Consider the following 13,906-nt stretch of genomic DNA (forward strand, 5'->3'; position numbering starts at 1 on the left):
ACAATCTATGGAATCTATGAAGTGACATAAACAGGCATCAGATAGATAAATCAGATACACATGGCTCGTTGTGTCAAGCTGCCAGTTAAAGCAGATAGCTGCCTCAGGACCCCAGAACCTCATGGACCCCAAAGACCCAGGATTCACTGTGTGATTCACATCTGTTCAGGAATATGCACCACAAAAAAGAAACCGTAATGGCAAGGAGTGTCAAAATTTAGTTTCAAATATTTTAGTCGATATTGTCTTTACATGTTGTATCTTTTCTCGATTAATTGTTCAGTGTTTAAATGACACAAATTGGAAAATGCTTATCACAGTTTCTCAGAGCTAAAAGTCTTTAAATTACTTGTCTTGGTCAACTCTATATTTACTCAATATTTAATTTACTTTCATGTATGACAAAAAAAAAGAAGCAAACCCTCACATTTAAGAAGCTTGACACCGAAATGGTTTAATCCAGTCATGTGTCAGTCTTTCAGAACTGAAAATCAGAGGTACAAATGTACTTTAAAAGCAACTGAGGGGGAACAGGATACCCCAAGAAACAATTTTACACATAGAGAGAGAAGTTCAAACAAACAGAACACCAGTCATCCATTTCCCAGTCAAAAATCAAGAATAAAGAGTTTTTATTGTCATTATGCGAACATAACAAAATTTTGCAGAGATTCCTGGCTTAAAGGCACACATATAAATAACACAAACACTTAAAAAAAAACACTTGAAAATATATGAAAATTATAAAACACAAAGTCAAGTAAATAAAGTGCAGCTTAATGCCAGCCCCAGCCTATGGAATGCTGTGTGTGTGTGTATGTTAGAAGGTGAGTGTATGTAGCTGGAGGGGGGAGGGTGCATGTGTGAGGGTCCTGTAGGGGGATGGGATGTGAGTGCTTCACTGCAGGGGGGCTATTGCTTTTTCAGCTCTGGGGAAGAAGCTGTCCCTGAGTCTGTTTGTGCTTGTTTTAATGTTCCTGTACCGGTCCTAGTCCGTTTGTTTGTAGTATTGTGTGTATTATGCATTCCTCACGTCTTTCATGTTACTGACTGAGGCTTTTCATTAAGTTCATTAAGGGGAAAATACATATAAAACCAATCAACTTTTTAGGTGGCAACCCCCACCAAAAATCCCAAACCCCGTTTTTACAACCGACTTACGTGAAATCTTAAAATCTGGCAACACCGGGGCTCGGAGTACTCCCCTCACTGCCGCCCACAGTTTGGCAGTGGCTGTTACACCAGGAATGTCTGACCTGTGTTTACAGCTCACACACACACACGCTGGGGAACCGAGAGTGGTCCTAAACCTCTGCTCGAGAACGGAGAACTTTCAGGTAAGCACTAAACCTGTTGTTTAGCGCTCAGCATTTTTTTTTTTTACCACGGGCATTAGACACGAAAGACTATCTCCTTGGACTATATGTTCGTTCATGCTTCAAACACAGATGTCACCCTGCCGTGTCTGTTTTGCTGAACTTCGGTTTAGCTTCGTTTCTCGTGGTTATTTACAACCTCAGTGGCAGCGGTCGATTGTTTTCACAGTTAGGTTTCACGGTTAGCCCCTGCTAACAACATTGTGGCCTCTCTGACTCGCCGTAGCATGCTGTCTTCTCCTTTTTCGTGATGGGGCAGATGTTGCTATGGCGACCGCACTCACAAGTTTATCGGTGGTGGAAAGTTAGAGAACTTTAAAGCAGCAGACACAAGCACACGGCATACAGAGACCCAAAACATTGATTAAGGAGAAAAAAAATGGCTTCTTGCTTGGTCCCTGACTTCCCGGCCGTCATGGTTGCTCTCGAGCATTTAAAGGAACTGGACAAACAGCTGAAAGACGAGGGAGTACCATTCGCACCTGAAGCCAGCCTCCATCTGGCAGAGATGACCGCTGCTATTACTGACCTGGAGTCGGAGCGACGTGCTGCCCATGAACATTTAGAAGTGGAAACCATAGAAAACAGTAAGTTAAGACACCAAATTAGCAACATACGTGAACGAATGAGCCAGGAAATAATGGCTGACGTTGCAGCAGCCCGGGCATCTAACGCCGAGGAGATAGAGCAGCTGCACAAAGACCTAAACACAGTCTCTCAGCTACAAGAAGCCACTGTAGAGAGGCAGGAAGCCCTCTTGAGCCTAAACGAAGTGCTGTATCCTCAGCGAGAACAGGTGAAAGCTGAGCACGAAGAGATCATTGCTGCTCTGAATGAGCAAATCACCCTAAAGTATGGCTTGCAAATGCAGCTGGATCAGACACAGGAGCAGATAGAGGAGTTGAAGTCCTGCATCGCTGCTGTTGAACAGGGCAGAACAACACTGGAGCAAAACATGGCGCTGGAGAGAGAGGCTTTCACTGGGAAAAAAGACAACCTGTCCAGAGAAGTGGATCAGATAGATGAGAAAATAAAGCAGCAGAAGCAAGTGATCAGGAGGCGCAGAAAAGAGCTGGACAGAGTTAACAACAAAAAACAAGAAACCCACAGCCATCTGGGAGAGCTCACGACTGATGTGGCCAAGCTAGAGAACAATTTACAAAGACTGACAGCATCTCGGTGCCAGTTGGAGAAACACCTGGAAGGGGAGACCCAAAAGCATCACGATCTGAGGCAACAGAGAGAAACACTGAAGAAGGAGTTGTGTGAGTTAGGAGAGGCGTTCAGCCTTGCCATTCAGCGCCTTAAAGAGGAAATTGCCACAGTGCAGGCTAAAATAGAGGCGGGTCGAGCATCACGGTTGCACTATCAAGACAATCTGGCTCAGATCTATGAGATATTCAAGCGGCAGCATGATGAAGAGAACGAAGTAAGGGCGGAGCATTTCCATGTCTCACAGCAGCTGGAGCGGTCCAGGCTGCAGCTGGAGGAACGCATTGCCTCCATAGTCAAACACAGCAAGGACATTAAAGAGATGGACAAGCAGATCAGAGAACTCCTGGAAGCTGACACGATCAACAAGCGTGTGTTTGAGAGGAATCAGGAGGAGCTGTGTGGTAACGTGGACACAGAGAGGAAGAACATCAGCCATCTTGAGGAGGAGAAGAGCAGGCTAAAGAGACTCCTGGAGGAGGCGAAGAGGATGCAGGAGGAATACATGGCGAAAATGACCGCTGACATCAGTAACACCAGAATGAGATATGAGGAGCTGCAACAAGAGGAGGCTGCACTCCTGCAGCGTCAGCCGAAGAGCACAGATGCCGACTTGCTAAGGAGCTACGTGACCCAGTGTGAAGCTGAGAACAGACAAATAGAGATCAAACACCATCAGGAAATACAGCAATGCACTGCTGAGACTGAGAGCATCACAAGGAGCAACGAGGAGAAGCAGAGGGAGGTGAAGGAGAAGGAGGACATGCTGAAGGAGGCGGAGGCCAAGTGGAATGAGGAGCAAAGCAGGCACCAGAGACTGCAAACGCTCACCTCTGAGCTGAGGTGCCGGAGGACTGAGCTGGAGCTGTCAATTCAAGGGTTGAAGGAGAAAACCAGCTCTCTGCTTCAGCCCAAAGAGGAGATGAAGGCTGAGCTGGAGGAAATGCGAGCTGGTTACGTGGATGTGCTCGACAAGCAGGCCTCAGAGCTGAGAGCTGTAGAAGTGAGCGTCTATAACAATAGTGTGAAACTGGACCAGGTCAGGATGGAGAACAGCAGGCTGCATCTCTGTATCAGACAGATGACAGAGGACGTTAGCAGAGCCAGGAGGAACAAAGACAGATACTGTCAGGAGATTCACCAGTTCAACCAGGACCTCAATGCCTTATTCGAGAGTTTACAGGAGGCATGGAGAGAGGATTTATTGGTAACCCAGGACTGTCAGAGCAGTGATGGAGTTCTGCTGGTGTCCATGCGTGCTCTGTTGAACCATCTGAAGAATAGGAGACAGCAGTTAGGAGATGTCAACACACTCCTGCACCAACAGATGTTAGATTTTAGCAAACGACTGGGAGATAAAACAGCTATAAACCAGCAACGCTGAGTTGATAAAAGTGACTAAGTCTATGTCACAAAGAACCACACGTGTTTACATGAATTCAGACAATCTGTAAACTCCAAAAATAAATCTCAAAGCAACAAGAAGATCAAATGAATACACGTTTGTTAAGTTTATTTAATAGAATAGAGCTGTTGTTAATGTTCTTAAAACACCGGTGCTTTTCCTGCTATGACAAGTTAAGATGTCTGTGAAAAAGGTTTGATTGTTTACTAATTACTATCTGTATCTGAGTTGTATATCAGTTATCATGCATCAGCTTTGGTGAAGAGATACCAGATAGTTACATCCTGAATGGAGGCCTTACATAGAATATATGTGCTGTTAGCATCGCTCATCACGTTCAGAGTTAAATGTTCACTCTCTGTGCAGTGGCTAAACATTAGAAAGATTTTAAGTTCATGTAGCCACTATGACTTGTTGTTAGCTATAACTATAGCTATATGGAGCTTTAACATGTGAGTACAGAGGACTTATTTAACATAAAACACATGAAGTGCAGGCACAGATGTAACTCGCTGTTTGTGTGGTGCCATCTTTGAAACTACTTCTTGGTAACTATTTCTCTCTGTCTGCTCCTAAAAAAAGAAATAAACTCAAACTGTTAAATCATTTCTTTGCTGTCATTAAAAACAAAGTAACAACAAAATTGTCTCTTCTGGACCAACTGCTTTTAATAAGGATATTTTGGAGTGTGCATAAGAAAAAGGTTGTCACTCACCATCACCGTTGTGTCTTTACTTTCTTCTGCTGTTACTCTGATGCTCCATCTGTCAAAGGCAAATATACCCTTATTCATTTCATACTGTACACAGTATAACATACTGTAAACATAAAAAGGTCAGACCTCTCTTCAAACTGCTGCCTGTTACGTCCATCAGTTTTTTTTTTCCAGTGGCCTTGTTAAATATTTGTTGGATTCAGTAAGACTGAACCCAGTGAATTATCTGTTTCTTTTCAGTCTTGCTGCAGGAAGTTTGGTGATGAAAGACAGTGTTCCTGTGTCGCTCCTACCAGCAGATGGCAGAAGGGACCAGGTTTCTGTCCGCTGTGACCTTGGCCTGCAGTTAGAGGGTCAAACGACCACCCAAATTCCTCTGAACAAAAAGATCCAGACACATGCACACAGAGGAACATTCCCTGCTTCTGCCTCACACAGTATTAGGACCACATAAAGACAAAGACAGACAGCTGGAAAACAAGGCAGCAGCTGCACGAGTGGAGCTAGAGCGAAATCATCAGTTTATCCAGTAAAGAAGGTAAGATATACACAAAGCAAACTTTGCTCTGAACTCCTTTGTGTGATCTGACAGGAACAGTATCTGTTTATGGTTTAGTCAGACTATATCATAGCACATATGTAGAACAGTTTTTTTGTGTTTATGTAACTTGGATTATCCTTAGTGATCTCTATTTCAGACTATATTTCAGCCTATAGCTACTCAAATATCAGTATTTATGTCTGCGAGTAGTTGATGCCAAACTGCAAGTTTTTTTTGCTGTTCTCATGTGAAAACTTATGTGAATTTTGCCAAGTTATTTTCAGTTGAAGGACACTTTCTGCTGTTTAGTTGAAAAAACAAACAATAGATCAACCTCTGTGACTTATGTAATGTTTTATATTTCGCAGAGGTCCTCTTCATATTTAATTAAAACAACTACTAAAGTATCTTATACTCAAACATTGATGTTTGAAGTGGCTGTAAATAGGGCACCGAATGGATTTGTTTAGATATCAGATAAGGAGAGATAGCAGTTTCCTATCCTGTGTGATTTTTAGAGGTGGCACGGTGTTTTTCTTCAGGACATTTAGAACATACAGAACACAGATTGGACTGAGTCTTAGGGTCTACAGCTCTGATATGAAGAACTCTAGTTTCCAGAATGGCCTTGGCATCTGCTCTGCATTATGTGTCAAAGTAGAGTGTGTTTAGCTACAGTGATTCTCGTATTCTCACATATTGTCTGACAAGTTCTCCTTGTAAACAAATTTCATATGGGCCAGATAAAGTCAAGTGAACTGGTTGTAATAATAATCTGAGCTAAGGGCTTTGTGAAGCTCTGTAATGTCCATGTAAAAAAGTGGGTCACATGTCCATCTGTTATCAAACAAAGCAAACTGCCATCTTTACTTAAACAACTCCTATGGACTGAGTGTGTCCTTTGGGCTGTAGTCTGTGCAGTGGAGGAGGCTGCCTGTCTAAAGGTCAGAGAGTAAGGAGCAATTTAACACCACAAACTAGATATATAAGGTACATGATGTTCACTTGTGGGTCTGCAAGATATCACACAGATTCACTCACACAGTGGTGCTACGTTCACAGAGATGAAACTGTTTCAGCTGCTGTGAAAGACGCCACACACCCTCATAAAAGCTCACCCACATATTGGAATGTAATTGAGGCAGCTGCTCTTCAATGTGGAAATGTCAATATGCCACTAAAGGATATGGTGATACAACTCATGCACTCTCTCTCTCTCTCTCTCTCATATGCACACACAGATACAGATACATAGGACCTCTCTCTTGCTCTCGCTCTCATCTCATGCACTCTGTCACTCCACTACAGTAAATTATTCTACCTGGCGACATAAGAGGTTGTCCACAAGATATGAGTCACACTGCCCTCAAAGCAGCATGTACACACACATACAGACATACAAACATACTGTGCACTGTCAGTGATTGGTCAGTCAGCCTGTTTGGACATCAGTTGCTTGTAGTTCTTGTGGATGATTTTTTTTTTTGATCTACCACCTCCTGTTTAAACATGACATCCATTCTGTAGAAATCATGTATTTTAGGATTGTGACGTGTCTTGGGGTAAATGTGTAGAGACTGTGTACAGCCTGAGCACACATGAGTCACCACTCACAAATCAAACAGTTCTTTTAGTTCTTTTTCAAGACTCTGTCTGCTCGTCTGTGTGCTGACGTCAAAACAACACAGCGGAAAATGAAAGCTCGCTCCTTGACTCTGCTGAGTTGGATTATGGGATGCTGATAGAGAGGGATAATACAGGTCCGCTCATTAAACTTCAGGACTATTTGGATCACAAAGCACACCCAAGTCCAGGAATTTGTCTGGTTTATATTCATAGAGGAACAGGTGGATGTTTCACTGAGCTTCATAATACTCATACATGCGTCCTTTGTGTTTTTGTTACAAAGTAGACAAAAACAGAGGTTAAAGATCTGTTAGGGTCGACTGTGCTTCACATAACCCTTCATACCAGTGGTTCACAACCTAAACGCCTTGCGAGACATCCTCTGGGGATCAAGAGTGTCTTTTCAAAATTTCATTGCAGTCGTTTCAGTAATTATTAAGACAACAACTCAGTCTCAAGTCTCAAACTGGCAAACCTACAGATGTAGAAGAAATTTTTCTTGAATATTGAGAGTTTCTAATTCTCTGAATAATTAAAGGCATGATGTGATGAGTCAGATCTCTTTACTTCAGGCCTCATGGAGAGAAGACCCAAGTATGGGTGTTCTCTGAAAGGACTTTCACAGTGTCTTGCCTTTTATACCATTCCTGAGTACAATGGCCCTTTAACTGTCAGCTGACTCACTCTTGACTCCCTCCCAACTTAAACACAGAGGATCACATAAGCATCACCAAATCAATACAGTGATTATTAAATCTAAAATGTTCCTTTCCCACTCGACCAACATTGCCATGCCTGGAAACATGCTGGCAGAATTCCTAAAAAGTCAGACGCCACTGCAGTTTGCAAATCTATAGATGGTGTGAAGTTAGGCTAAAGAGAAATGTGTCATTTAAATACGTTTTACAGACCTGAAGAGGAAAAACTATCCCATGTTTCACAAAAAGATTAGAGTGGGGAAAAGAAAACAACTATAGCTCTGTGTTGCAGAAATGTATTTTCTTCACTTTTTTCCTAAATCTCATGACCCCTCACAGTGACACAACGACCCCTTTCGGGGGCTTTGAACCACAGGTTGGGAACTGCTGCCTCATGCTGTAAGTATACGGTCTCGATAAGCAGCTTTGGTTCTACACCCAAGATATTATTAACTTAATGTGTAAAGTTTGGAAAAGTACAATGTGCAATGTGTATGTGGAAAATAACACTGGGCACTGACGCAACACTACTAACGATAAACAGTAATCAGAGTGACCTGGGTGCTGTTACAACATGAAACTGAGGAAGTTATCATTGCAAGATACTCGCACACGCACACACACAGCAGATTTGTACATTCATGCAATTGTTGTGCATATGTATGTACAAATGGAAATGTCCTTTGACATAACATGACATTTTTGTATGTATGATAGTGCGAGTCCATTGTGTTACTCGTGTTTTTGTGTTTTTGCTCGACATTTGTGTTGAAGCAGGGGTGTGTCAGTCTCCAGATCAGTCAGTATAAGTAGTCTATCAGTAATGTATAAGCCACACACCCAGTGCGCATGAGTGTGTGGCTGTGAGAGAGCAGAGCAGCGGTTTCCATAGCGTAGTGTATCTCTCTCACTCTCTCTCTCACCAGCACATGACCTGTAATACTCCATATGGCCTGATGACGTCTATACCTCCTAATCTCTCTCTCTCTCTCTCTCTCTCTCGCCCCCTCCCTGAGGTTTTATGGGCAGCAGTGAGCCATGAGAAGTCAGATTTCTGCATTCTCACAGAGGCAACACGTGTCACTGTCTCTAGTTACAGTGAAAACACTTTCAGCTCAGACAGGAAGCTTTAATCAGCTGACAGCGACACAGACTATCGAGAGTAGGGCGACGGTAGCATTGAAGAGAGGCGTTAAGGACATTGTACTGAAGTGCAGACTGGACATAGCTGTGGACAGTGATGGAGACTATGGGTAAGAGACAGCTATTCTGCATTCTGCTGTAGATGAGCTCATGTCTGGATGTTACATTGTGTGCTGTATACACACGACAGGTGTAATTTTAAGTGTACAAAATCGAATCAAAGGTGGCAGGTGTGGAGATAACAGCAGGGTTTTGTATATCTGACGGTGCTGTGGAGCAGAGAGTGTGCTGGCATGTATATGGATAAACATGAACCTACATAATTATTAACATAAGTGTCTGAACGAGTAAAAAGGTCTGTTAATGTTTATCTAAATGCACCGGGGTTTGTTTGATATGTGGAAAGGAGTGGTAGCTATTCATGACTTGTCACAGACATCCTGTGATCTCTCCGTCACACACACTGAACTGGATGGATCCTAAACATCAGTGGTCACACAGTATTTGATCTCTCCTTTTATAGTCATATAGTTCTGGTTTAGAGGAGCTGAGGAGTTAGTCACCAGAATTTAAATGACAGATAAGGCCAGTCTCAGTTTTGTGTATGTGGATATGCACACATTTCTTTAAAGATTTGAAGAACCCATTACAATAATTTATCTTTTTGAAAAATGGCTACCCTGTATGGAGAGCAGTCAGGGCCCCAGCTGGAATTGAATTGGTTGAGAAATGTCTGCTTTTAGGAAATTAAATTACAAACTGATTATAATACAAACTAATAAAATACAAACTTCACTTAACCAGATAAAACAAATCTTTCTGTTTTTCTTTGTAATGTTCTTTCTGCAAATGAAAACAGTTGGAGATCAAATCCTGTTTATTTCATTTAAATAGCTTAGGTATTATTTTTATTGTGTCCAGCATTTTGAATTGAACAAGCCTGATCTCTCTTGGCAAAACAACCAGTCGATTTGACCCACTTCGGTTTGACCTGCTGCAGTTCAGTGTTCCCACAAACAGCCTCCATGCTAAACACGCATGGAGGCATAAACTAGAGGAGCAGATGGTGCCTGTGCGTGTGCGTGTGCACACATGCGCACGTGACTATGCATATTGTCAACACGGTGTGACCACTGCAAGCCTATAATTTAAAATTGAGAACTGCCTCCCTTTAGTGCTGTTCTAATGGAAAGACTGCCTGGTTATCCATCAACACAAGAGTTTATCATGGCATTTAAAGCTGCTGTAATCCATATTTTTATATTAACCATGGGTCAGATGTGTAATGTGAAAGTGGTTACTAGTAGTGATGAAACACAGAAAATTATAACTCACCTCTGCAGTTCCCCTCAGCTTCACACAGTGTTTTAGCGCCTTTCAGCTAATTGTTTTGATTTTCAGGTCCTGGACCTTTAATGTTTATGTTTATAAGGTGATGATATGTCAGTGTTGTGTTTAAAGCTTGTTCCCATGTTACCAAAGAAACCAGCTATTACAGGTTTAAACTGTGTCACCACGGTGGTATCACAACAGTGGTAGCGGTGGATTAAAGATCGGGGTGGGTGGCAAAGAATTAACTGTTTCAACTCACTGGTTAAAACAGCTAATACTCTATGATAGGTCACATTAAGGATTCAGCTCACATGTGAGTGGACAGATGTCCTTGAAGGACGACAAAAGGGGGACCTGATCTGCACCCATGTAATCACACTGAGACACAGCTGAAATGCTTTAGTCATCGTTTGAACTGTAAAAACAGGGATTTGTCACAGTTACTGCTCGAGACGGTCTGAGAGGTGCTCGCTCCCTCGTCTCATGATCTGAGCTGACAGTGTGTGAGGATTTTTAAGGCTTTGTGAAACAGCACCCGCTGCTATTCAGAGGTATTCCTTGAAATTAATTTACAGATGTGGGCTTGAAATTAAAAGAAACATCCCTCAGCTTCAGTTACTGCACCACAGATGTGACATTAGACTCTAAACAGATTAAGCAGATATCACACACCTCACCATCCTCGTGTTCTTCCTCCTCACCAGTGTGTCCGATGGGTGGAGGAGCCACCAGACTGTACAGCGCTCTGACTCAGGCCCTCAGCAGCAGCTCTCCTCTCCCCCTCCCTCCGTCCCATCTGGACGCCCACCAGCCTGCGGACACAAACCTGGATCCAGATTTCTGTCAGGTAGCACCTTCTCTGTTCACAGTGCAGTTTTTAAAAAGAGGCACAGGAGATGTTTATTAAAATCTTCCTCCCTGAGCTGAAATAAATGTGAAGTGTCTCCTCTGTCTGTCTGTGTCTGTCTGTCTGTGTCTGTCTGTCTGTCTGTCTGTCTTGGCAGGAGCAGAGGGGGTCTCCTGTATGTCCCCCTGATCCGGTGGAGCTGCTTCGACAGTGTGAGGAGGCCCTCAGAGACAGACCACCTCGCTTCAACAGGAAGTTCATTCACCTTAATGATGGAGACAGCGCCCCCAGCAGCCCCATGAGGGTGATGCAGTGGAACATTCTGGCCCAAGGTACGTAACTTTCACATCATGTCTCACTGGTCTGTGGGTTCTGATATATCATGTAACAGATTTTAACTTAATAAATAAAGGATGTGGTTTTGAACATGACAGATCCGGTGAGTTATGATGCTACAAGTGACTTTCAAGCTGTGTTCCTGTTTTCAGTTTCAGAACTGTACTCTATCTACCCAGCTCCAAACAGCGGAACAGACGAAGTTAGTGAGCTAATCAAACATGGCAGAGGATTAGCAGCTATACACACTTTCATACTCAACAGCAGCCTAACACCAAACGTTAGACCAAATTAGCTAGAGCTAAAAGCACAGTGAATATTGGACTTACATTTGTCAGAGAAGGGTGTAGCAGAGAAGTATCATCAGTTATGAAGAACTGTCCAAAATCATTACCAGAGATCTGCTGATAAAAACACTTGCAGATGTAACTGTGAATCATCATTCAGCTGCTCATGTTAACGTGAAGCTTCATACTTACCGATCTCCCTTTTTCTCCTGTCCTTCAGCTCTGGGTGAGGGACTTGACAGTTTTGTCCAGTGTCCCCTGGAGGCCCTCACCTGGTCCCACAGGAAGTATCTCATCTTAGAGGAGATCCTCACCTACCGACCTCATATCCTGTGTCTTCAGGAAGTTGACCACTACTATGACACCTTCCAGCCGGTTCTGGAAGGCGTGGGTTACAGCAGCAGCTTCTGCCCCAAACCCTGGTCGCCCTGCTTGGATGTGGAGGGCAACAACGGCCCCGATGGCTGCGCTCTGTTCTTCGATCAGTCGCGATTCGAGCTCCTGGACAGCATGAACATACGGCTCTCTGCCATGAGGATTCCAACCAATCAGGTGGGTAAAGTCCCACTTCCTCTCATAAAAAGCTTCTCAAAGCCGCCTCTAACACACTGCTCTCTCGCCACAGGTTGCCGTGGTGACGCTCCTTCGTTGTCGGAGCACAGCGAGATGCGTGTGCGTGGCTGTGACCCACCTTAAAGCCCGCTCTGGCTGGGAGTGGCTCCGCAGTGCTCAGGGCTCTGACCTCTTGCGACACCTCCAGAATCTGGTCCAGAAACACTCCGGCGGCCCCGCGGGTGATCCCACCTCTGACATTCCTCTGCTCATATGTGGCGATTTTAACGCCGTCCCAACCGAGGAGGTGTACCGACGCTTCATCACATCACCTCTCAGTTTGGACTCAGCCTATAAGAAACTCAGCCAAGACGGTTTAACGGAGCCAGAGTACACAACATGGAAGATACGTCCTACAGGGGAATGTTGTACCACTCTGGACTATATCTGGTACAGCCAGGACATGCTGAGAGTGGACGCTGTGTTGGACATGCCCACTGAGGAACAGATTGGACCCAACAGGCTTCCATCCTTTAGCTATCCATCGGACCATCTCTCACTGGTTTGTGACTTTAGCTTTAAGGAGAAAGAATGAGAAAGTGGTGATGAGTCAGCTCATAAGAAGGGACAAGGAGTCGAGATGGGCTCCGGGCTGGGTTCACTCCACAGGCGGGCGTGAGGATGAGATGTCACGTATGAGCGAAACGAAGAGGATGAAGAGAAGAGGCCGAGAAACAAGAGTGGGAAGTGGAGAGGTCAGATAACTACCTCCCCAAACTCTGACACTGCGCTTGTGTGTTGTCTACAACCTTCATCTGTACTCACACATCATTTGCACAGTGAAACTAATGAATAGGATGTGAACTTTTTGGTTTTTACTACTTTATAATATTCCTACCATCAAACTGTGTTTAATTGAAACTGTAGTAAATGTGCTCCACAGTGCCAGTGTACCACACAGTCACTGAGAATAAAGTGTATCTGCTGTTCACTTTTATGGGTTTTGATTACTGTTACTTGCTCTTTGCAGTGCCCTAAAAAAATAATAAAAAAAATGAATAAATAAAAAAGAAGAAAGGGTTTATTTATTTATTTAGGGGAGCTGGCTCTTTAAACATTACTCACTCTGTTCATTCTAGATAACAGGGCTACCCAAATGCCTACTAAGAGTGTCACGCCTATACACAGCTGTCAGGACTGTGGATACCATCATGCTCCTGTCTCAACATTAGTATCAGTAAAACAGTGAAATAACCATCTGCTGTGATGAACGTGTAACAGCCTGAGTCTTACAGAGGGCACAAAGACTACCCAATCACGTCTTACAGTATTAACTGTGAATGTGTCCATGGAAACAGGTCTGTTAAAACTGGAGACAGAGACAGAAGGACATCAGATCACATGGCAGAACTTTTGCCATTATGAGGGGAAATGAGGACAATCACATGCTCAAGTATTAACGTCCCCTAGACAGTGTCAGAGGACACCACAGTCCACCGTGGGTGCTGTTCCTGTTTTCACTTACAGTCTGGGAGCTGTCATGTTGCATGTGCTGTGGAACGAACAGTACATTACTCTGACTTCATGTAGGAACAGAGCGAGGAAACCGAGGCACAATATTACATTATCACACTTTAAATTTGTACTTACTGTGTTTTTACCTTGTGACCTCACCCGTTTACCTCTCGTCCTGTTACTTGTGATGACATCAGGATGGTTGCACCTCTCTTCCACTTCCTGGGACTTCCTGACCTTGACCTGACCCATGGTTTCTGAACACACCGTGTTATTAAGACTTGAGTCAGAGTGTGCCATGGACATCTGAAAGGTTAGACA

The 13,906-nt window shown here is 43.7% G+C and overlaps 2 protein-coding genes across 3 annotated transcripts; both read left to right on the top strand.

Annotated features, from left to right (window-relative positions):
* Positions 1–1,210: 1,210 nt before the first annotated feature.
* On the top strand, positions 1,211–13,129 carry LOC121180374 (nocturnin-like). 2 transcript variants are annotated; one of them, XM_041035737.1, is made up of 6 exons: positions 1,211–1,337; positions 4,949–5,246; positions 10,753–10,895; positions 11,053–11,227; positions 11,739–12,070; positions 12,144–13,129. In XM_041035737.1, the coding sequence occupies exons 3-6, from the start codon at positions 10,761–10,763 to the stop codon at positions 12,663–12,665; spliced, it is 1,164 nt and encodes a 387-aa protein (XP_040891671.1). In that variant the 5' UTR covers positions 1,211–1,337; positions 4,949–5,246; positions 10,753–10,760; the 3' UTR covers positions 12,666–13,129. The 2 variants fall into 2 exon arrangements, with proteins under 2 accessions (XP_040891671.1, XP_040891670.1); XM_041035736.1 differs by lacking the exons at positions 1,211–1,337; positions 4,949–5,246 and adding an exon at positions 8,621–8,826.
* Positions 1,756–4,473, top strand: ccdc175 (coiled-coil domain containing 175). Its single transcript, XM_041035727.1, has one exon. It carries the CDS (start codon positions 1,756–1,758, stop codon positions 3,970–3,972), a length of 2,217 nt encoding a protein of 738 aa, XP_040891661.1. The 3' UTR covers positions 3,973–4,473.
* Positions 13,130–13,906: the final 777 nt, after the last annotated feature.

This window comes from Toxotes jaculatrix, chromosome 4 (genome assembly GCF_017976425.1).
Source record: "Toxotes jaculatrix isolate fToxJac2 chromosome 4, fToxJac2.pri, whole genome shotgun sequence".
Lineage (NCBI taxonomy): Eukaryota > Metazoa > Chordata > Actinopteri > Toxotidae > Toxotes > Toxotes jaculatrix.

Coding starts and splice junctions, on each gene's coding strand:
- ccdc175 (XM_041035727.1), top strand. CDS start 1,756: ATGGCTTCTTGCTTGGTCCCTGACTTCCCGGCCGTCATGGTTGCTCTC.
- LOC121180374 (XM_041035736.1), top strand. Junction 10,896..11,052: donor TGGATCCAGATTTCTGTCAG/GTAGCACCTTCT, acceptor CTGTCTTGGCAG/GAGCAGAGGGGGTCTCCTGT. Junction 12,071..12,143: donor TGAGGATTCCAACCAATCAG/GTGGGTAAAGTC, acceptor CTCTCGCCACAG/GTTGCCGTGGTGACGCTCCT.